Source organism: Rhinolophus sinicus, chromosome 1 (genome assembly GCF_057876585.1).
Source record: "Rhinolophus sinicus isolate RSI-liver-muscle chromosome 1, RSI-T2T, whole genome shotgun sequence".
Lineage (NCBI taxonomy): Eukaryota > Metazoa > Chordata > Mammalia > Chiroptera > Rhinolophidae > Rhinolophus > Rhinolophus sinicus.
The window spans coordinates 129,591,414-129,614,892 of NC_142501.1; the positions used below are offsets into that span (position 1 = coordinate 129,591,414).

The 23,479-nt window shown below is 40.1% G+C and overlaps 1 protein-coding gene across 24 annotated transcripts in view; it reads left to right on the top strand.

The window, feature by feature from the left end:
• Positions 1 to 23,479, top strand: part of SVIL (supervillin) — a 222,385-nt gene that overhangs the window by 145,352 nt on the left and 53,554 nt on the right. For 12 of the 24 annotated variants that reach the window (XM_074324735.2, XM_074324729.2, XM_074324730.2 and 9 more), the window contains 10 exons: positions 11,480 to 11,560; positions 14,316 to 15,212; positions 15,558 to 15,728; positions 16,426 to 16,460; positions 17,026 to 17,087; positions 17,380 to 17,519; positions 19,188 to 19,283; positions 20,879 to 21,122; positions 21,565 to 22,141; positions 22,978 to 23,203. In XM_074324735.2, the coding sequence (XP_074180836.2) occupies positions 11,480 to 11,560; positions 14,316 to 15,212; positions 15,558 to 15,728; positions 16,426 to 16,460; positions 17,026 to 17,087; positions 17,380 to 17,519; positions 19,188 to 19,283; positions 20,879 to 21,122; positions 21,565 to 22,141; positions 22,978 to 23,203 (2,529 nt within the window). The remainder of the gene's footprint in view (positions 1 to 11,479; positions 11,561 to 14,315; positions 15,213 to 15,557; positions 15,729 to 16,425; positions 16,461 to 17,025; positions 17,088 to 17,379; positions 17,520 to 19,187; positions 19,284 to 20,878; positions 21,123 to 21,564; positions 22,142 to 22,977; positions 23,204 to 23,479) is intronic. The other 12 variants (XM_088789497.1, XM_088789498.1, XM_074324728.2 and 9 more) reach the window with 8 other exon arrangements.

Sequence of the window (23,479 nt, forward strand, 5' to 3'; positions counted from 1 at the left end):
GTTTCCTTAATTAAAAATGAATATGTCACTCATGAATATACCATCAAAAGACTACCTACAGTGGCTTAAAAATTCAAATGTGAGCCAGATATCAAATGCTCAGTTTCTGTATATACTCATACACTGACACATGTACACACACTGACACATGTACACACAGAACCATCTTTAAGTTCTTGTACTTCCCTGTACTACACCGTTTTTAGGCATTAGAAGCTCAGTAACAGTCTTTAGGGCAATATTTAACTGAATAATACATTTATTTTAGAATTATTTAATGTTCAACATATATGATAAAGGAGACATGTATTTATATAGGTTGCAGGGCCTTTAGCTCAGAAATCCTGTTAGTTGCCTGGGAAACAGGTGAACGCATTGTTCTGAAGTAAGGTTAGAATATACATACTCATAGTCACAGAATAGAGCAAAGACATCTCTCAGGCCCCATTTCCAAATCCTGCCAAGCTCTGTAAACTTAGAATTTCAAAAAGTGTGTTTTCTAGAGAGATAGGGTTACTGATGTGAGCCATTCTTTAATAATTCAGCCACTGTGAATTTTAGAGTAAAATTTAAAGTGATTGGAGGCCTATGGCTTATTCAAATATTTAAAAATCTGAGCTCCTGCTCTTATTAGAAATCCTGAATTCACAGCTCTTATTGAATTTGCTACTTTGTATGTCTCTGATTATTTTAAAAAAATAACAAAAGGCACCATGTTGGTTACTGTTGTGAGTGTATAAACTCATACCCAAGTCCCACAGTGGCTGTTTTCCTTACCATCAGCTGTGACTCCCTGTTCTCAGGGAGCTGTACAACTGGCAAAGAGGAGAATGACACCTAATTTCCTAGTGGCAATCGAGGAAATCTCCGTTTGTTTTTTGTTTGTTTTTTTCATTACTGTGGTCCTCACCACCCCTTCTCCCACTTAGCATATTGTAACATTAGTGGCCAGAAAATGATGACGGCAGTTTCATGCAGAGCTCACTCTGAAATTTTACCTGGGGACAGCTGCCATTGGTAAATGATGGTTTGGGCAGGGCTGTGAGTGGGCTCAGAGAGACAGACAGGGCAGGCTCCAGTATGAGCCTTTTCTGCAACACCGTGTCATGCAGACTAGGCAGCTTAAGAAGGAAAGAAGCTTCTTATAGTTTATTTCTGATTGTATTTGCTCATCTCCCAGAAGTTTGAGTCTAAAAAACTGTCCACAGAGCCTCAAGCTCTGTTAATTTAGTTGTTAATTGCCTATTACCATGTTTCCCCGAAAATAAGACTGGGTCTTATATTAAGGTTTGCTCCAAAAGACGCTTAGGGCTTATGTTCAGCAGATGTCCTCCTGAAAAATCATACTAGGGCTTATTTTCCGGTTAGGCCTTATTTTCGGGGAAACACAGTACCTGCACTGATAGAAATGTCCACAAGAAAATTATGCTGAGTGAGGTAACTGCCTCTTGCCCATCAGCGTTCCTGTCTCTTCCTCTGTCTCTCTGATGGCAGGAAGGTTGTCTATCCCTTGCTCCATGTCACAACAAAATGTCATGGAAAACAGAGACCTCTGAGGGTCCACTCCCCAAAGAGGAGACCTCTAGGCTTAGCCAGTATTGGTCTGGAATCCTTTTCAGCTTTCAGTCTGTGTACACCAAACACCCACTGTCCTCTCCCTGCTCTCCTAGCTTTGACTGTTAGCATATGCTTCGCTGGTTCCCATTTTCTTTTCATTTTATTCTGTTCTCACTGGCAAGTATCCATTTCTCTTCATTGAATTAAATATGAATATATCATCCAAAATACTTGTTACTATGTCCTGAAAATTTGAATGTCTGCCAGATTTCGAATGCCAAATTCCTCCTGTGTGTGCTCCCTCGCATATTCCTACACCTGTGCACATATCCAAAGCAGTCATTAGCACTTTTTCCAAACAAACAACGGTAAGCAAATAAACTGTTAATTTTAATGAGATGCTGATGTTAACAGTCATTCTTCTTAAGCTAAATATATTTTATAATTAGAAGCTGTTACATAATTAGAGCTGGACACCCACCGGGTGAAACTAATTTTATTGTACTGGGTTTGACTTCGCTTTGGTAGCTGGAAGCACTTTTTATTCTGTTGACTCTTAGGAGTTATAGAGAGTTAAATTGTATCATTATATACTTAGGGACACGAACCAAGAACAATCCTGCCCTCTATGACAACTGAGGGTGAGTTCTTATTTCCTGGTATAATCCTCTGCCAGCCAGTCGCCACATCATAAAAAAGGTTCCGTGACACTGAGGTCCCTATCTCATGGTTCTCTAATCCCCATAGTCTTCTCCCAGGGGAGGGAACCTCTGCCCTGTGGGTTTTTCTCACTCCAAGACCTCACAAAATAGATACTCCATGTTAAAGAATTTTAAATCCTTAGAAACCGGAGTAACCCTGGAGATTATTTATTAGGTTGGTGCAAAAGTAATTGCGGTTTAAAAGGTTAAAAATAATTGCAAAAACCGTGATTACTTTTGCACCAACCTAATAGTTTAAAAACCTACTTTATACAGGAAGACACTAAAAATTAAAGAATTTAAGTAACTAGACTGAGACCATATAGTTTTTTTGAGTCAACTGAATTCATTACCTGTCATCTATTCATTCAAGTTCTCAGAGTATAATTTTACTTTGCTCTTGTTATTTATGTCAATTCTAGTTTCCGTCATAGTGGAAAAGAGAGTTTGCTGTTTTTGCCTTTTGAAAGTTAGAAGATTTAGGAAAGATGAGGGATAGTATAGGAATAGTTTATGTGGATTTACATAAGGTATTTAAAAACCTTGCCCTCATAAGCAAGAGGAAAATTTACAGTCTGGGAGGATTCAAACTCAGAAGGTATCCATCGTCTATCCATACTTCATAGGTATTGATTTATGGGGTAATTTCAGCTCTAAGGTAGTTTAGCTAATCACTGAAGAAAATCATATTGAGCCATCGAGCCTCCTGTGTGACAGGCGCTGTGCTTCTAGCTGGGCATATCATTTTTAAAAAAATGTGGGAAATAACTACAACACAATGGGGTAAATAGGTTCTAGGGGCCCTGGGAATACCACGATAGTGTATTACTTCTTCCCCCTTGGAGAAGTGATCAGAGTTGAACCAAGTCCTTAAGGATGTGCTGAGTTTGCAGGACTGGAGGGGAGGCTGCCCCAGGCAGGAAGCTGCAAATGTCCAGTGTAAACCTGGAAGGAAGGGGATGGGATGAGGCTGAGAGCCAGGTGGGGTCCAATTCCCGAGCACCTCAGATGACATGACAAGGCATTTGGCCTTTGCTTCATGGACCATAGGAAGTGCCTGAAGGATTTGAGAGCGAGGATGATTGATGATGTATTTTAGAAAAATCAGTCTGAAGGAAAATTGATTCCAGTCATGGAGGCCGCTGACATGGTGGTTGCAGTTACCCAGACATGAGATAATGAAGTCTCTGGTTCCAAGTTAAACTTTGCCATTATCTCAGTCCCATTTGGTATTTCATTAGATAACTGGGAGATGTCGATGATAGGGTGATCATATTTTTGGAAGAGAGGTTGTAAATAAGTTTGGTGACATAAAGAGAGAGGAGAGGGACAGAGCAGGAAGAGACCTGAGGGGAAAGGTGAGAGAGAGACAAAAGAGGAAATGGGAGCTCAGAGGCAAGGGAAAACATGTACCTGGAACCATGGTTAGAAACTAACAAGATGAAATTTAGTGGAGTTCTGTATTTAGTGGGGAAAAAAGATTAGTGTTACAAGTTCAGGATTAGGGAAACCTGATTTAATAGCAGCTCACGGGAAACAGACCTAGGACTGTTAGTGGACAGCAAGTTCTTTATGTGACTGCCAAAATGGCTAGTCCAATCATGGGGTGCATTGATGAAGGTGAGCTGTCAATGGCACAGGTGGTCCCGGTCCACCTGTGTTCTGAAGGATTACATCTGGGCATCTCATTCTAATCGAGCTGTTGACAAATGAGACTATGTTCAGACAGGCTACCATCCCCTCTGCCCTGTTCCCTTAACTTTTCTCAGTTTTTGTAAACCTCTCCCTGTCTTCTTAGAAAATGGAATCGTTTTTGGAGTCTCTTACACATTCTTTCATACTTAGACTCTCAAACCAGTCTGTTCTTCTCATCAGATTGTCATTTTCCCAGCACTGTTATAAAACTGAAGCTTGGCTTGGCATAGGGATCCCTAATGTTATCAGTCTGGCTTCTCAGTGATGACTATTGTGCCAGAAGGGAAAGGAGGAGAAAGAGATCATGAACCAAACCAGTTTTACGTGTGTCACATGCATGTCTTAGGAAGGAGGATGTTCAAATGTTCAGCATCCAACAAGGCTGACGTACCCAGAAAGGGATTGTAGCAGTTTCGCCAGGATGCCCCCAAACCATGAGTGGCGCCATGAATTTGGTATTATGCCAATCTGTAAGATTGGTAAGGATGAGCCCAATGATAGCACTGCTTTAGCAGAAGCCTTACCAGAAGTGCACATCCCTCGTCTTAATCATTTTCTTAGCTCCTTCCCCGCTACCGCCCAGCATCTAGTATACACCAAGTGGCTCAATAAATAATTTTGGAATGAATGTGCTGCTGTTTTCTGTTTTCTTAAAGTGTCACCAAACTATAGCAGCACTACTTGAAAGAGCCAGTCAGCAAACCTTTTATCAGCCCACGATACATAAGGGACTTATGCCTGAATGTAAACCGTGGGTTGTGTCCATATCAACAAAGTCATGCTATGAAGAAAACGTCAGCTGCACTAAACTCCAGGCTAGTGACGTAGTTCACTTTCATTGGGGTGCAAGCCTTTTATCTAGTCATGGACCAGTGACACCGATCAGCCGAACACGCTTTGAGTAGCTCTTGTTTATGCGATAAAGCTTTTTCCACTTTGAGGTTAGAATTCTTATATTATGGTCTTGAGTCCATGTGCATAAATATTATTAAACTGTGAGTGGGAATCACGATAAGTGAGCATAAAAAAACATTGGCTGCTTTTGAGGGCTGGTGAACTCAGCCTCCAGCCCTGGAAGCCTACTTCTAGGCTTGTCTCATGATCAAGGCAGTCGAATCCCTGGATTACTTTGTTGTGGGAAGGGTCGTGCGAATCCAAGCAGGAGACATGGAAATCCAAATCCAGCTGGGAACCAGAAACTTGATCCACTTCAGAATGTCCACGACCGCACCGCCCTCAGACTCCAGCACTTTCTCAGACAGTTCTGTGTGTCTGCACATACTTTCTGCCACAGACCTTTGCTGGCTGAGGTCGCAGCATTTCAGCATTCGGCACTGAGATTAGCTGAGCAAGGTGAAAGAAATTGGTTATCTCACATGTTTATCCCTCTTCTGCCCCAAGAAGACTCTGAATTTCTACCTTTTCATTACTCACAAAAGTCCTCACTCTATAGTTCAACAGTGATATATTTTTTAATTGAGGTTTAATATACATCAAAATGCACATAGTTTGAGGATGCAGGTTGGTGAGTTTTGGGAAATGTATAACCTGTATCCCAGTCAAGATAGAAAAGATTTCCATCACCCCTCTGCCTCTGTCCACCAACATTGGTTCTTAACTATAGGTGGTGTAGCCGGGTTGTAACATACACAACTCATTATATTGTATAAAGCTAATCTTTCCTGCTCTTCATTTTTTTAACCAAGCCTTAATTATGAAAAATAGTTAAGCATAACATTATGGAACACTGCATAAAATAATAGTATCTCTGCAAAATTTAAAGAAATAAAGAGAAAAGAACTCAAGGCATCATTGCCACTCTTCAGGTGTGATTTTTTTTCATATTTTTTAAAACTCACCTGCTATGATACTGCTTCTCCAAATCAATGCCAGAAATCAATGTATCTCTAAGAAAAGATACATTTTTTTCTATCTGAGTTTGGGCGTCCGTTAGGCGCTGTGCTGTATTATAATCAAACCGTGCTCCACAGTGGAAAACTCGGCCCAAACACTTCCATTACATTCCGTAGTTTTGGGGTGCTTGTGAATTAGCCAGATCAGTTCTGTACTTTGATTCACCATTTTTGAGAGTGAAGACATGCTTTTAATCAGCTTCCAGAGCAAGAATTTGACTTCCTTACCAAGGTAAACACTGACAGGGCCCACTCTGGGGTCTTCTTAGTTCTTAACTCAGGTTTCTAGGTCTCTTTGGGGTTTGGGGAGAAAATTTGAAGGAAAGAAAAGAAAAAAGATCCAAAATAGATTTTGTGGAATTGACTGTGTGTGGTCCACATTTAATTGATTTTCCATTTATTATTATTATTATTTTTTTTTGCTGGTAAAAGATGAAAAAGTATTTGAATTTAAAAATTCCATTAACTACACTTTGACATCTGTGCCAAAATAAATCCTTAAACTCCGACTCTTGTCTAGGTCAATTATGAAGACTGAGTTATAGTTTTTAGAACACTTAAGATTTTTTAATATTGTTTTTATTGAAGTGTAATTTACATACAGTAAATTCACCCTTTTTAGTGAATTCTGTGAATTTTGACAAACAGATAAAGTTGCATAACTATCACGATAATTCTGTCAGCACCAAAATTCTCTTGTGTGCCTTTTTAGTCAACCCCTCCGACCACCAGGTCCTGACAACCAGTAACCTATTTTCTACGCTATAATTTTAGAGTTTTAATATATAAAATCAAATTCCTTAAGTATTTTGTTTTTGGCAATTCAAAAGAAGTTACATAAAAATTTCATGAAATTATTTAAAACCATTGAAGAAATGTTAATGTTGACTGTTCATAATCTCAATAAAAAAAATCCATCTTAAACAGTTGTAATTTAAATTTACAAGGTAATTTATACAGAGTTGATTTTTTAATCTCACATTTCCTAGTGAATATTCAAAACACAATGAAGTCAGCTGTGCATGCTAAAATTATTTTCCCAGATGCTGGCATTACACATGTGTCATAGCCAACACATGAATATTTATTGATGAACAGTTGATATTTAGCTATTGTGAAATTAAGCAAAGTGCCTGTGAATGTGGGAATTAGGTTTCATGAATTAGGTGTCATGTCACATTATTATTTTGTTCTGCCAGAAGATGGGGGCAGCCAAGAGATCAGTCTAGCTGAAATAGTCTCTTGGTTTTCAGGGGATTTGTAATTCCTCCCACATAACATCCAGTGTCATCTGTTCTCAGGTTATTGCTCCCATGAATTGTCTCATTTCCAAATGGTTGCATCTTACACTTCTACTATAGATTGCTTTGGTGGGGGAAGAAAACAAAATTTCACCCACCTTGCTTAGTCTGGGCCCCAGCATCTCCCTCCCACACCCACCTTCACCCAACCCCCCTAAACATCAAGTACCCTGTGAGCCAAATTGTTCTTCACCCAGACTCTTTTGACTTCACCTTGTACATTTGGAGAAACAGAAGAAGATGATGATTAGGTTTTGCAGGATTTACAGGGAATTGAGTGGCTGTCGGCTGGAGAGACCAACGTATGGTCAGAATTGTGCTGAGCCCTAGAGCACGTGAGCACTGGCGTCCCAACTACACTCATTCAAGCCAGGAGGCAGTTATTGTCTAGAATGTGGAAGCCTGTAGCTCGGTAAGAGAAGAAGATGTAGGCTGGACGGCCCCAGAGCCCTTGGTTCAAGCCCCATCCTTTCATGAACCAACTTGTGATCATGGACAGTTAATATATTTCTTTTGCACCTTCTTTCCTTCATCTATAAAATGAGGATAAGAATACCTCAGAGAGTTGTTGTGGAGATTAACATTCAACAATTCACCCATTCCACGAAAATGTATTGAGACCTGCTGCTTGCCACTGTTCTGAGTACTGATGATGCAACAGTCTCTTAAGTGTGTGTACACTAGTGAAGGGAGAGAGACAATGAATCAGTATGTAATGTGACAAGTGTGGTAAGTGCTATGAAGAAAATACGAGCGATTCAGGGAAAGTAGAGAAAGATTGGGGGTTGCTATTTCATATAAAGTGGTTGGTTAGGAAGGTCCCTCTGAGAAGATAATAGTGGACTAGAGACCTACATAAAGGGAAGAAGCAAGCCGTGCACCCATTGGGGTGGATTGGTCCAGGCAGAATTAGTCCCCGTGTGGACACTGCGTGGAGTGTTTGAGGAGGCCCCTCATCACCAGTGAGGCAGGAGCGCGGGGTTGAGGGGAAGTGATAGGGGTGACACGTGAGATGTGTGGGGAGGGGTAGGCAGGTCAGGAAGAGCCAGTTGCCTTTCACAAGGGCTTTGGGTTTGGCTCTAAATGAAGCCATATAAGGGTTTTGAAAAGAATGACAGATGTGCCTTCCGTTTTTAAATAATCCCTCTGGTTGCTAAGCTGAAAATAGACTAAAGATGGCAAGCATGAAAATAGGTAGAACAATTAGAAGAACATCTCAGTAAACTAGGTATGAAATGGTGGTGGCTTGAACTAGAATGACAGAGGCAAAGGTAGTGAAAAGAGTTTATATTCTGAAGGTAAACCAACAGGATTTGCTGAGGACTTAGATGTGGATGGAGTATGAGAGAAATAGAGGAGTCAAAGGTGAGCTCACATTTTAGCCAGGGCACCTCAATGCAGGAGTTGCCATTTGCGGACATATGGATGGCTCCAGTACAAATGAGACTTGGAGGGAAATTAAGAGTTCATTTATTCGGATGTGTGAAATTGAAGCTGTCTGTTAGCTATCCAATCGGAAATGTGAAGTAGCCGCTTGAGCCCAGGAGTCTAAGTTCAAGGAGGAGATCGGAGTAGAGATAAAGATTGGAAGATTGTCAGCATGGAAGTGAATGCTGAATGAGATCATCAAGGCATAGACTGTTGATGGAGCAGGAAAGGAGACAGCTGTGTGCGCCCTCACCTATAGAGGTGCAGGTGGTGAGGAGGAATGGACAGAGAAGGCTGATGAGTAATCCAGAGGGCAGGTGAAGGGAGTGAGTGATCCATCACCTATATCAAATGCTGCTAGTAGGTGAGTAAGGACCGAGAAGTGACCACATTCTACAGTATAGTGGATATGAAGAGCCCAGGACAGTTTTGTTTATTTAAACAATACATTTAATTTAAATTTATATCTCTCCCCACCACCCTGTTTTCATTTCCAGGTTTTGATGGCAGAAAACCTCACCCAAATAAGTGCCTTAGCCAACCTCAAGGGTCTGGAAATCCTTACTTGGAGAAATACTGTCTAAATCACTCCTGCTTTAAATTCACTTAAGACAAACTCCAGTCCTCCTGGTGAGGCTGGACCCACTCACCTTAAAAGTCACATGACTTTTGAATTGGAACTCTGTATGTATCATCTCTTAAAATAGAAAAACAGTATCTCTAACACGCAGTACTATGTTGTCTATGAATAAGGAAGGAGAGGGGGAGACCAGCATTTTGAAGGGCTTACCATGTTCTTGTCATGATGCCTTCACATGTTTGTTTCTCCTTACATAGATTTGTAATATATAGGAAATATCAAAATTTGAGTATCCACTGCCATGATAGAAATTACTTGGTTCTTTTGGCCAGTTCCATATCTAAGTTGTAATGAATTAAATGGAGCCCAGCAAGTCCCCTCTGTGTCTATGATTTTCACTTTACGAATGCCAACTCAACATATTCTTAAGCTCCTGATGATTTTTATGGTGATGCTGACCAAATTTTATTCTTATCGGTGAAGGTCATATTCAGAAAGTTGTTTAGCACTTTACAGTTTACAAAGTACTCTGTTATACAAAAAGCATTTGAACCTTAAAATAACTGTGATGTAGGCATATTAGTTATATTAACTTGATATAACTTTCAAAAGCAAGTACCCATTACTCCCTCTTCTTCCTCTGTATCCTGTGCTGTGTTGCATTGTATCATTTCTTAGCTGCAGATGATATGCTAAACTAGTCCTATGTTTAAATAAATGTTGAGAAATTAGGCCATTTAGAGTGAATAAAATATCTTTTCATACATCTGAATTGTTTCCTGGTGATAAGCTAAATTGCTATAATACTGGAGATAGGGAGGTGGGTGATAGGTTTGGGTGTAGAAAGACAGGATATTATAGGAGAAACAGAAGTTCAAGTCTAAACTGTGAGAGATTTCAGTGGTCACAGCAAAATGTGCAGAAGTAGTGACAGACGAGTTCTGGCTTTGATCTAAAATGTGTTTTCAGTCTGGTATTGAAGAACTCTTGCAGATAGGTTGGTAAGGGTCTGAGCTGGTAAACATTTTAACTTGCATGTAGAATTCCCATTGTTTTTTTCTACTCTGTAAGAGGATGCAGATCTGTTCTTTGAGGATTCCTCCTGTATCTTACTTTCCGTAGTTACCACACAGTTTTCCGTGCCTATGCTTTTTCTTTACAATATCTTCAGCCTGGTAGAGTTATAGTTGACCTTTGAACAACATGGAGGTTAAGGGCGCCTCAGTTAACTGGACTCCCCCAAAAGTTAATAAAAGTTGTCCTTTGATATCCTTAGGGGATTGGTTCCAGGATGCACCCCCCACCAACAGATACCAAAATCCTCAGATGCTCAAATCCCTGATACAAAATGGCGTAGGACAGCGCATACAGTCAGCAATCCGCACCCTCAGATTCCCAACCGTGGATTGAAAATACTGTTTTTGATACACAGTTGGCTGAATCCGCAGATGTAAAACTCAGGATACAGAGGGCCAACTATATGTTTACTGAAAAACATCCTCCTCTAAGTGGACCCTTGCCATTCAAACCCATATAGTTAAGGGTCAATTGTACTTTGTCATATTCAACCTCGCATTATATTCAGTTGTGCATGGAGGAATGAATGTTTAAATCATATATTATCTTGCCTAGCATGGTGTCAGTTTTTTAGTGGCTGGATGATGCCTGATTCACCTTTGTTGCTTCTCAGAGCCTACCTCAGTGCTTTGTACATAGAAGGCACTCAAACATTTATCAAACAAACTTGAATTAGTGTTGGTAACGGTTGTGTTGGCTGCATAATTCAGAGATAAATATAAAAGGAAAATGTGTAATAATAGCAATTAGAGACAATATTTTATTGACTTTCTCTTTATTTATTTCTATTTATTACCTTTATTTGATATGTAGTGTTTTGGACACTATTTTTGTATTTGACCAAATATACCTTAACAAAACTATGTATAATAAGTTGTCTTACATTTTTAATCCAACTTTTTACAAAAGAATTGTCTGATATTTGTGGGTAGAATGTGACTATAACCAACTCTTAATACTTTAAAATTACCTTAAAATTTTTTATTTGATGACTTTAGATATATTTACTTCTATCTCTTGATTTTAGTATTGAGCCAAATGTCCTGGAAATTCCATGACATGAGTATAAACCCCATGACAAAATGTGCGTATACATTTTGAAAACTCAGGATGACGCTTTACTTAACAAAAATAAGCCTTTAGGTCTTAAATTATAATAATTAACTCTGTGTATATGTTGACATTTTAATAGAAATTATCTGAAGTTTTGTCTTTTGTACGTGATAGTACAGGGAAACCCAAACATGAGTGGTTTCTCCAGAAAGATTCCGAAGGGGACACACCTTCACTTATCAACTGGCCGTCCAGGTATATCCCAAGTTGAAACTCTTGGCTTTTGTTTCCTGAGTGCTTCTCCTCTCCCTGCTATCCTGCTTGGCTCTTCCACATATTGCCCAGTGCTCCTCTCCTCTTCCTAATGGCAATGCATTTGAAAACCACATGTTCAAAAGGGGCCGCTGGAAGTTACCTCCTAATCATTTGCTTTTCTCCTTCTATTGCCCTAATCGCTTTTAATAGCATTTCCTCTTGCTCCTCTATTTGAAAACCTTTTGACTACACCCCGTTTTTTCTCCTCTCACCAACTCACATTCTGCCAGGTGGGGGCAGTATTGAGGACCTACCACGTACCTCTGGGTCGCTGTCCTCCTGAGTCCTGCTTGCTAACCAGCTGGTATCCCCCCTTCACCAGGCACTTCCAGCCTCCTTGTTTTCATGTCTCCTCAGCTCTAAACCAATAGTTAATTTTCAACAGTTACATTGAGGGCCAGTGGTTTTATTAATAAAAGCAGACAAAAAAACCCCTATCGTTTCATTTTTAAGGTTGGGGGCTGGGAAGAGGCAGAAGGAGTAAGAATGAGTAAGTCATTGGCAGGACAAAGCACCCATATATTGAGTTTCTAACAGTCACTTTGTTCTTGGCTGAGGACAACATTCAGATTGTCTCTGATTAGAAAGACACATTCCACAGGAGAACTTGAACCACATTTCAGACTTCTTTTGATTAACAAAGCTCACAAGGATGAAAACTGGCTAGTCTCTGAAAAAAATAACAACTCACAATGCTTTTTTCCCCCTGAATAGTTCATAGTAACTGCCTTTCATGTGTGTCTTTGATTTTTCTTTACTGAAGTTTAAACAGATATCCTGCATCTTATGCTGAAAAACATGTAGGTGTTTACCGTATTTTGCTGTGTACAATGTGTACTTTTTTGCCCAAATTTGTGAGGAAAGAAGAAGGATGTGCAATATACATGGGTAGTACTAATTCCATATCTATATACATGTTTTTAATTCTTTTATTTATGCTTATCAGTTAAAAGTTTAACTCTAGAAATCAATAACAGTATCTGTATGCAAAATAATACTCTGGAATACAACAATCGGTTTTGTTGAACTTACAACGAACTTGCAATGACGACGAGTTCTTGGACTCCTATGATGCACACATATCGTAAATTTGTTACTGGTACATAAAATTCCTTGTACTTTATATCTGTGCTTGTGTTTTATATTTATTTGTTATATAAAATTTCTTGTACCATAATATGTTAAAAAATAAATGCTAAAATTCATTTATAATACAAAAAACAAGTATCTAAATATAAACAAATAAAAATTTGAATAAATTAAAATGAAAGATTTTTGTTCCCCTGAAAGTTTAGGCCAAAAATATGGGTGTGCATTATACACGCAAGCACATTATACACGTCAAAATACAGTATATCTAATTTAGCAGGGTGCATTTGTCATTTAAGGAAATAGTCTCTTCCAAAAAGTATATATATATATATATATATATATATATATATCAGAAACAATTATTTTTGCTGACTAATTTTAAGTAAATAAAGGTTTTACATTCCCCAAGAAATTGCTTTTCCTACTCCAAAGGCATTCTTTATTTTTTAAAATTATCCCCAATTAGTAATCCATTCTTAAACAGGTTCAATGTTTTCTCCTTTCTAACTACATGGCATTTCAAAAAGTAAAAATAAAAACTAGTTACCACTATTAAATGTTTGCTCCTTGCTAAACACTAAACCATGTGCTTTGCAGGCATCACGTTATACCTTGTCACTATTATTTCCATTTCAAAGGTAAAGCAACTGAGGCAGGTAAGTTGCCTGAGACTTCACAGCTAGAACCTGCTGAGCCAGGCTCTGAGCAGAGGTCTCCTAGGACCCCACAGCCAGAGCTCTTAGCTACTTTGCTTCTGCAGGAATAGAAAAATAGAAAAGTAGCTTTTAAAATGGATTTCACTTTTGTTTTCAGATATTGAAATAGCTCTAGAAACAACTAGAGCAATCCCTTTTTAGATTACTTTTTAACTAATGGTCTAATAGCAATTCCAGAAGAGAGAAAATGTTCAGTTTCTTTTCGAAGAGTATCTTTTCTCTAACATTCTTTTTGATGCTACAATTATTAGTAATAATGATGTCCAAACTGGTCACATGTCTTCTGAATGAATGAATGCAGTCTGCATTGCATGAAAAAACTTGTGAATGTTTAGTTGAGAGCTTGAAAAGAGGTGATTGTTGTATCTTGAGCTCAATAAAAAAAATAATCACACATGCTCTTACATTTTCAGGAGACGATGAAACTAACATTTGGTCAATAGGTGTATGTGTGCCTGAAAACTACCCTCACGGTCCATAGACTAGGCCTGTACATGCAGAAAACTTACCCCGTTCACAGACCCAGCCTCAGTGTGCCCTCATCCGTACTGGTGGTAGATATTAAGGAATTTTTCTGTGGCTTTGGGGTATTCATTTAGTCAGAAGGCATCCGTTCTCTGCCAAGACAGCATCTGACCCCTCTCAGCTTTACAGAGGGTCGAGTTAGTTTTGTACCACACTGGTATACGAATATACATTTGGAAACGCGACTAAAAATCACCTTGCAAGCCGCGGGTTTCTGACATTAACCACGGAAAATGCTTTTTCACAAGTTGTTCTCTCTTTGGGTTGATTTCAAATCCCTGGTAATCCATGATCTGCGCATGCGTCCTTCCCGTTGAGCAGTTACTGCACATTACAACTTAAATCCTTTTTCTTTCTTAAAGAGTTAAAGTTAGAGAAAAATTGGTGAAAGAGGAGAGTGCTCGCAGCAGCCCTGAACTTGCCTCAGAGTCCTTAACTCAGAGGAGACATCAGCCAATGCCGGTGCATTACCTGTCCTTTCAGTCAGAAAACTCAGCCTTTGACAGGGTCACGAGCAAGGCAGCCGGCCCTGCACGACAGCCGATCCGTGGCTATGTCCAACCAGCAGATCCCGTTCACACTGCCATGCTGGTGACCTCAGAAACCCCAGAAAGTGTGTCTGAGTACAGCTGGGTGGGATCAGCCCCCCAGAACGTCATAAAACCTCCCGACTTGAAGGTTCTTGAAGGTGAGAAAAGGGATACCCCCATTCTCCACATTTGTGAATCAAAAGCAGAGGAAGATGGGCCCTTCACGGAAGCTCTGGAGAAAAGCAGGAAATCAGTCTTGGATGTCGAGGATGGCAGGCTTGCGAGAAGCCAGGAAGACCCCTCTGGAAATGAGGACTTTGGTAAGCCCACTATTAGCACAGTCACCTTAGAACATCAAAAGGAACCGGAAAGTTCGTCACACCCACCTCAAGCTCAGCACCAGTTGGCTGAAAGAACGGGCAGAAGCGAAATGGTTTTGTATGTTCAGAGTGAGCCTGTGTCCCAAGATGCCAGAGTGACAGGACACAAAAAAGAAGCACCCAGGAGGAAGCACAAGGTCCTCACCCGCTCCCTGTCTGACTACACGGGCCCCGCTCAGCTCCAGGCCCTGAAGTGTAAGGCCCCAGCTGCAAAGGGAGAGCCAGAGCTATGGAGGTCCAAAGCCGAGGGGCCCCAGGCAGAAGTGAGCATGCTGGACACAAAGGTCTCTGTTGCCCAGCTCCGAAATGCATTTCTGGAATCTGCCAGTGCCATACAGAAACCCGAACTGTAGGTGATGTTTCAAACGTCCTCCCAATGTGTCACTTGCACGTCCTTGGCAGAATTATTCACCTCTCAACTTGTGTTGTGTCCTGCATTGAGTCATTTTTAAGCTTAGCTCACAAGTGTGCAGGGCAGACCGTACAGGAAATGGCTCCAAAACTAGCATTCTGCTTCCGCTTACTAATGGGGAGCTAGAGGATTGGGTTTCTGGAATGCTCCACCTCCTTTACATGCATGGGGATTTGGTGGCGTCTGTGCCTTGACTCACTAAGATGCATAAACCTTTGCTTTATTCTCTCTCTCTGTCTCCCCATTTCCCCGCTGTATCCTCTCTCCTGATGACTCTAAAAGCCAACCGCGGGTTGAGAGGTCAACCAAAGGAGTTGGCTTGCCTACCAGTGTGGAACGGGAGAGAGGGTCCCGGAAACCAAGACGCTATTTTTCTCCTGGTGAAAGTAGAAAAACTTCTGAAAGATTTAGAACTCAACCTATAACCTCAGCAGAACGAAAGGAATCGGATAGGTAGGCATGTGTATGTGTAGTTCCATAGTCCAGGAACTTAAAAGAACTCATACAGGACTTTCACCACAGCGATGGTCCTGGTGCTGTTTAAATGGGGTGCGGTGATTCCATAATTCTTTCATCTAATCGATAAGGGATATTTATTTGGCTTGTAAAAAAGTATTTTTAAAGAATGTCAACTATACCAATAGTATTCCAAGACACAGTTTTAAATTGCATTTAGACTGTAAGAAGTAAGAAATGTTATTTTTCTTTATTTAATGTTTTTAATTTTCTATGCCCTTTCATTAGAATCCAAATTGAGTATTCACCAGATTGACAGTGAAAATAACCAAGGGATTTTACATAATCATTTTATAAATGTCTGCCTACTTGTTGTACTTGAGCTTTCTATTGTCACTTGCTTATATGCCTAGAAGTGATACGGTTTGTCTAAAACATTATTATTGGTTGTGTTTAATAAGTCACACTTGACCTGGTGTGTCTCCACAAGGTGTGCACTTGGCTGGGCTGTGTGCACACACACTCCACAGTGTCTGTTAACTGTACATGTGTATTCACAACTAGAATTGCTCCCTGGATGGTATTTTTTAAGACAGTTTAATTGCATTTTTATTTTTACTTTTCATATATTTTATTTGTCTCTTCTACTCCCACCAGCTAATTTTTTGTTATTATTTGCTAATCTCTTTCCTAGGTCTACTTCAAATTCAGAAATGCCAACCGCTGAGGGCAAGTATCTGTTTTCCTTTTGCTTCTTATCATCTCACCCAGATTAGATTTAAATAATAAGATTTTTACTTTTTGAGAGGATGAGATTATGGTGCATATCAATTTCTTACTTTTCTACAGGTTTTCTTTCTGTGAATATACTAAAACCTAGTTGAGATTTTTCAGAGGATCTTTCCCTTATTTTTGAGAGTGTTAAAGAATTGCAGAGTGAGCAATATTATAGCAACCGATCTGAACCAAAGAAGCAGGTTTTTCTTGTTACTGCTGCTGTTTAACTATAAAGAGGCATTCCTTACAAAAAAATCTGTTAAATCTCAATTCATCAAATAGTACAGTAGAAAATTACTGTTCAAACACAGTTTTGGTTGGTTAATTGAATGTAAATTAGCACCTTTTCACTGGGCAGAAGAATGGGCTCCCTACCAGGGGAAAATGTTGCCCCTTGTAATTTTTAGTACATCTATTCTTATGTTATAAGGATTTCCGGGTCAGCCTTGAGAAACTTTTCAAAACCTTACCTACATTTTTAAATTATGTTTAGTTTTTATTTTGTGGCTTTTCACAGATGAAGAAAAGGTAGATGAACGAGCCAAGCTGAGTGTTGCTGCCAAGCGGCTGCTTTTCAGGGTAAGATGTGCTGAAATGTTTGAATAGGAACTGTCACTGTATCCATTGCTCCTGCCTGCAGCCTGCACCGGGCCCTCGGTGGCCCACCTCACAGGCCCACCTGTGGTTCTCTCCAAGTCCTTGGCTGGTGTGACCACCAGCTGACACAGCACAAGTATTCACTTCTGATAATGATGGGTACCTCTCAGGGTGTTCCCCCGGTGGGACCCGTGGGGAACAGAGTAGAGACATTTTGCTGTCCCAATTTCCTTTCCTCGAATTCATAAGGATTCCACATTGTTTTCGATCTCAGGAAATGGAAAAGTCATTTGATGAGAAAAATGTTCCAAAGCGACGCTCTAGAAACGCGGCTGTGGAGCAAAGGCTGCGGCGTCTGCAAGACAGATCCCACACCCAGCCCGTCACCACCGAGGAGGTGGTCATTGCAGCCACGTGAGTCTCCCTTGTAACCTCTGGAACTTGGTTGTAATGTCTTCTTCTTTTTTTTTTTTTTTAAAGAGATTTAGAATAGGTAACACATCCCATTACAAGGTTCAGAGAGACTTTGAACCTAGAAAAACATGAAGAGGAATTTTAATTTTTTTTGTCTCTGCATTTTTTTAAAATCTCTTTTACAATGTGAAATTTACAACGTGAGAGTAGGTGGATTTATGTAATGGACCCCATGTACTTATCACCCAGTTTCAACAATCATCAACTCCTGCTCTATCTGTATCCCCACCCACTTCCCCTTTCCTCCTGTGTTTTTTTCAAGCAAACCCCAGATATCATGTCTCCCACCATGTTTCCCCGAAAATAAGAGCTAGCTGGACAATCAGCTCCAATGCATCTTTTGGAGCAAAAATGAATATAAGGCCCAGTAGTATTATATTATATTATATTATATTATATTATATTATATTATATTATATTATATTATATTATATAATACTGGGTCTAGTATAGTATAATATAATATAATATAATATAATATAATATAATATAATATAATATAATATAATACCAGGTCTTATATTAATTTTTGCTCCAAAAAACGCATTAGAGCTGATTGTCCAGCTAGGTCTTATTTTTGGTGAAACATGGCATTAACGTTTTCTCCCATTAACATATCTCTAAAAGTGAAGGTTTCTTTTTACTTGTTTTTAAATAATCAAAAAAATTAAAAATTAATTGGAAGCCCAATAACTTTCCAAATTATGGGAAGTAGCTTTTGAGCAGTATGTTCTAATATGTTCAGAATGGATTTCCCAAAGATTTCACTCATTCAGGGATAATTGCTTCCATCAAGTGAAAACTTTTATTAGTTTTTTTTTAAATTATTTTTGGGTTTCCTCTGGACACACACACACACACACACACACACACACACCCTTCCTGAAAAATGGAAGTGCATCTCACTCAGGGTATTAGCATCCCAAGAGGCCTCTGTGTCACAGCCCACACCTGTGAACGTGCTGTTTGATCAGCTAGCTGCCTTCAATTCCTTGCTCATCTATTCCTAACTTTTCTGTGTATTTATGGAAAAGTACGCCTTGTACCCATTAGGAACTCTTAGTAAAGCAGTTTTCTTTTTTCTTTTTTTTTTTAATTTTTAAAAATTATTTGAATGGTTGTTGTAGAACTTGAAGCAACTACCCATGGGAGCAAAACAATAAATATAAGGAAAAATTATCACCTTGTGAGGCTTGCTGAATCTCCTTTGATGTGCCTATAGCTTATACGAGGACACTGATTCTTTTAAAAAATAGATCGAGAACAGCATTCCAAACCACGAGCATAATCTACTGATTTGCTGGTGGTTGATATTAGCTTTCTTTTATTTTTTTTTTTAAAACCAGGACTTTTCTTCTAAAGATGAGATCAATCCTTTCCAAGCTCTGAAAACCTATTCTTATTCCATTTACTTTGAGTAACCTTTGTCTCATCTTTGCTAAGTGTGTCATTGCTTTTCGAGTTCTTTGGTACTTTTCCAAAGTAATGAGCACATAATTTTGTCAAAATATTTGATTTCACGTTTCCGAATTGAAAACTATGCTTTCCTTAATGCTTCTTTTCTTTTCTCTCCTTATGAATATTCCTTCCTTGGCAATTGCTTTAAAGTGAACCTCTCCCTGCTTCGTGCTCTGTGGCCACCCACCCTGTAATGGCAAGACTTCCTAGTCCCACTGTAGCAAAGAGCGCTGTGCAACCTGCCAGGTACTGGACAGCGATAGCAGCATGCGGCCTCCAGGGCAGAGGTGCCAGACAGCAGATGCACCTTAAAATCTGGAATGCCTTTCACTTGTTTGACAAACAAGTCAGTGCCATGAGTTGTTCCAGGAATGTGTGGCATTTTGTTTTGTCATAGTGAAAGACACTGATAACTTCATGTAGGCCTGCATGAGAAAACATTTCATCTACTACCTGCTTCCACGATGTATTGGAACTAGGATCCCACTAACTCACTTATCCGTTTGTTTTGTTTCTGTTTTTCATAATCATAGCCATCCCTCAGAAATGTCATTCGTCAATCTAAAATACTAGCACTTCATACAGATTAATAGAAAAATGGGAGTTAATGTTGAAGTACCCAGTTTTTTGTTTGTTTGTTTTTTGTTAAACACATATTTGTGTTAAAACAATCTTACCTGTTTCTAATGTGTAGACAAAGCTGCTATATTTAAGGACTGGGATGTTAAGAATTGATAATGTCTGAATTTAGATGTTTTATTATCTTTTAAAATTGTGTCCTTCAAGCACGTGAATCGTCCCTTTATTTTACTGTTATGGGCCCAAACACAAAGGCTAAAAATAAGACGAAAAGAAGTAAAATGATAGTGTAGAAATAAAGCTGGCACAGCGTGAAAGCTGGGATCTCTCTGGGGAAGGAGGTTGAGGTTCCCCTCCCAGTTCTCCACTTGACTTCAGGAAAGATACCGAGACTCCAACTCAGGGTGCTTTTATTGCCATCCTCATCACACCCTGCAACACTGACACTGCTCTGTTGTCTGGGACAACTTGTGAAGTGGTGATTAATTAGAGTCCAGGCAAAATATACTGTTCACTGCATTTGAGAATTGCATTTGCCAGTGACGGAGGGGCGTTGTCTTAAACCTTTGAGGATTCACTGTGGCCATGTCACTGGAAGCCTCCTGCTCTGCCTGGGAGCCGGGGAGACTTACCACTGCCTGAAATTTCCTTCACTTTTCAAGTTACTGGGAATTACAGATTTAAGTACCTTTAAGAAAACTGGTAGAAACCAATGAGAGAAAGTGCTAGAATGAAGGAGTGAAAGAATCTTTAAAAGTAAACCATTTGTGTTTAGCAAGTGAAAATCAAAAGTCTGTTGTGGATAATGTTGTCAACAGAATGATTTTCTTATTTCCCAACTATTTAAAAATGAAAAGAGCACCTTTTGAACCACATTGGTAATGCCTAAATGTGTCGTAGGAAATACCTTAAGACTCCCTTTAGCCTTATGTATTATTGATACTAACAATACAATTTCTCTCTCTCTAAAATAAGGTATGTCCAACCCGACTTCAGTTCCTTAAACAGGAAATGCAATTTTTAGAGCTAATTCGGAGCTAAAAGTCTGCTCTTTGTGAAACTGATAAAGCTAGTGTCGCCAGCCTACTCTGCTGTACATTGTCATGTTTAAAAGCTAAACGAGTGCCTGCACCTGTCTTAAATGTATGTAGGCAAAAATAAGTCCTTTTCAAAACTGACACTTGGAAGAAAGTTAACATATAAAATTAGCAGTGAGTTTCTTTCTGTTTTTATCTGTGTTACCGACTTTTTCTCCCATTCAGGTTACAGGCATCTGCTCACCAAAAGGCTTTAGCCAGAGACCAGGCAAATGAGGGCAAAGATTCTGCTGAACAAGGTGAACCTGATTCCTCCACTCTAAGCTTAGCCGAGAAGTTGGCCTTGTTTAACAAATTGTCCCAGCCAGTCTCAAAAGCTATTTCTACCCGAAACAGAATAGACATGAGACAGAGGAGAATGAATGCTCGCTATCAGACTCAGCCCGTCACGCTTGGAGAGGTGGAGCAGGTGGGTACGCTGTGATCGAATTCCAGTTTCGGGTACATTCTTAAACTATAGGAGCACACTGTTATCTCAGGTTGATGATGTAATTAAGGTGATCTACCTGTAAACCGTGTTACCTGTGGATAATTTGGTAATAATTTCATTCCTAAGAAAGTCACCATGCCAAGTATGTGGTTTATTTTTTTCTGGCTTTCATAATTTGCTTGCTGCAATCGTCAGGAGTGAGTTCATTCTGGAGAGAAAAATGGGAAGGATGATCTTTTCACCCAAATGATTTTGATTAACGAGATACAGTGTATTACTACGTCTAGGATTGGTTTCCCACTAAGATAAGCAGTAAAACTGCTCCAAATGTACTATTGCAGTCTAGGTCAATTCATACACTGGGATTTATATAGACAATGTTTTTCAATCAGCTGTTTCCTTTGTCACTGTGTCCTCCCAGGTGCAAAGTGGAAAGCTCATTCCTTTCTCACCTACTGTTAACACATCTGTGTCCACCATGGCATCTACAATCACTCCGATGTACGCAGGGGATCTTCGGACAAAGCCATCTGTGGATGACAACACAAGTGCCACTGACTATAAGTTCCCTTCTTCAGTAGAAAATTCGGACTCTCCAGTGAGAAGCATTCTGAAGTCCCAAGCCTGGCAGCCTTCAGTAGAGAGCAGTGGGAGCAAAGGCACGTTGAGAGAATTGGGAGAGACAGAAAGCAAGAGAGTTTCGACAGGTAGAGAGGGTGGTGTGAAAAAGTATGGGTCCTTTGAGGAAGCAGAGCCATCCTACCCCATCCTTAACCGAGTGCAGGAAGGAGACAGCCATAAAGAACCCAGATATGCTGTTCCGCGGAAGGGCGGCCTGGAGCTAGCTAACCCTCCCATCGCCCCTCTTGGTGATGAGCTGAAGGAATTTTCCACTGCTGAAAACGCTGCAGCAGGAAACCCCGACATGAAGGACAGGCAGCCCTTTGAAGAGAAGGAGGACATGGAGTATGTCACGAAGAGGAAGTTTTCGCTGAGAGGTAAGTTGCCACTGCTCCTCAAGTTTTAGCAACCAGCTGGGTTTTCAGTTTCTTGATCATTTGCACGTGTGTGCGATTTCTTTTTAACTCCATTATGAGGGCAGTTTATGACTAGTGTTGATGAAAAGTTTGGGGTGAGTTATACTCTCCCCCAGACTTCTCTTCCCCTTGAATCTGATGGTGTTCAGTGGATTATCAAGTTTTCAGCAATAAAACTACTTGAAGTTCTTTCACACATCTTGATAAGGGTGTTGGATGACTTCGGTCACATTAACTCCTAACAGCCTTGGGAACTGCTAGCTCTGTTAGCCCCTTTTATAAGATGATAACCCCAAACATCCAGGGCCAAGTAAGCACAGGGAAGCAGGGCTTGTACCCAGGCCTGTGGATTTCCAGGCTCTCCTACATTCCTCTTGTGCAGACTAGCAAGCTATACTGCATGGGACTTTCCTTCTCTTCCTACGTTTACATAAAATGATAGTGTGTAAGTTATAATAGTGGTTTGGCTTGCGAATGTGGCACATTTGAAATGTGAAAGTATTGTTTTGGAGAAGTAGAAACATTCTGTAGTATGTACTTAAAGCTCACTTCCTGTGTCTTGCACACAGGAAAAGACCAATTGTCACAAAACGATTTGCTGTGCTGAGTGACCCACTGGGAAGTTTGGTTTTCTCACAGAATATAGCGTGCCACAAATTTGCATAAATCCCAGTGGATTGGGTAACCGGCCGCGTGCCCACGAATTGAACTCCGAGTGTGGGACTGTTAGGGGGTGAGTAGCTGGAAGAATGTTTGCCTGGAGAAGTAAGTGCTGACGTCGCTCCTTTCCTTCCCAGCGGCAGAGTTCGGGGAGCCCACTTCTGATCAGACCGGCACAGCTGCTGGGAAAACTGTTGCTCAGACTGCAACCCCAGTGTCCTGGAAGCAGCAAGAGCCTTCAGAACAATCACAGGAGAAGTACCATAAGAACCCATGTGCAATGTTTGCTGCTGGAGAGATTAAAGCGCCAGCGGTGGAGGGCGTCCTTGATTCACCCAGCAAAACCATGTCAATTAAAGAAAGGTAATCAGATTTAACGATCACAAAGGAATTCTCTTAGGAAGGAACTTACAGCTTGCTTTTAGAAAAAGCGCTGAGTAATGGGCAAAGGGGTAAAATAGCAAGTTCAGCTGCATAAGGGGATGTGCTGTTATCCTAGAATTCTTTGGGGAAGGGAAAGGATTTGAATTAACTGCATTGACCCCAGTGCCTGGCTTGGTAATGCTGAAAAGTGTAAATTCCAGACACAGACATTGGCTTGCTTTATTTGTTTTCTTTTTTGTACTGAAATCTTTGTCT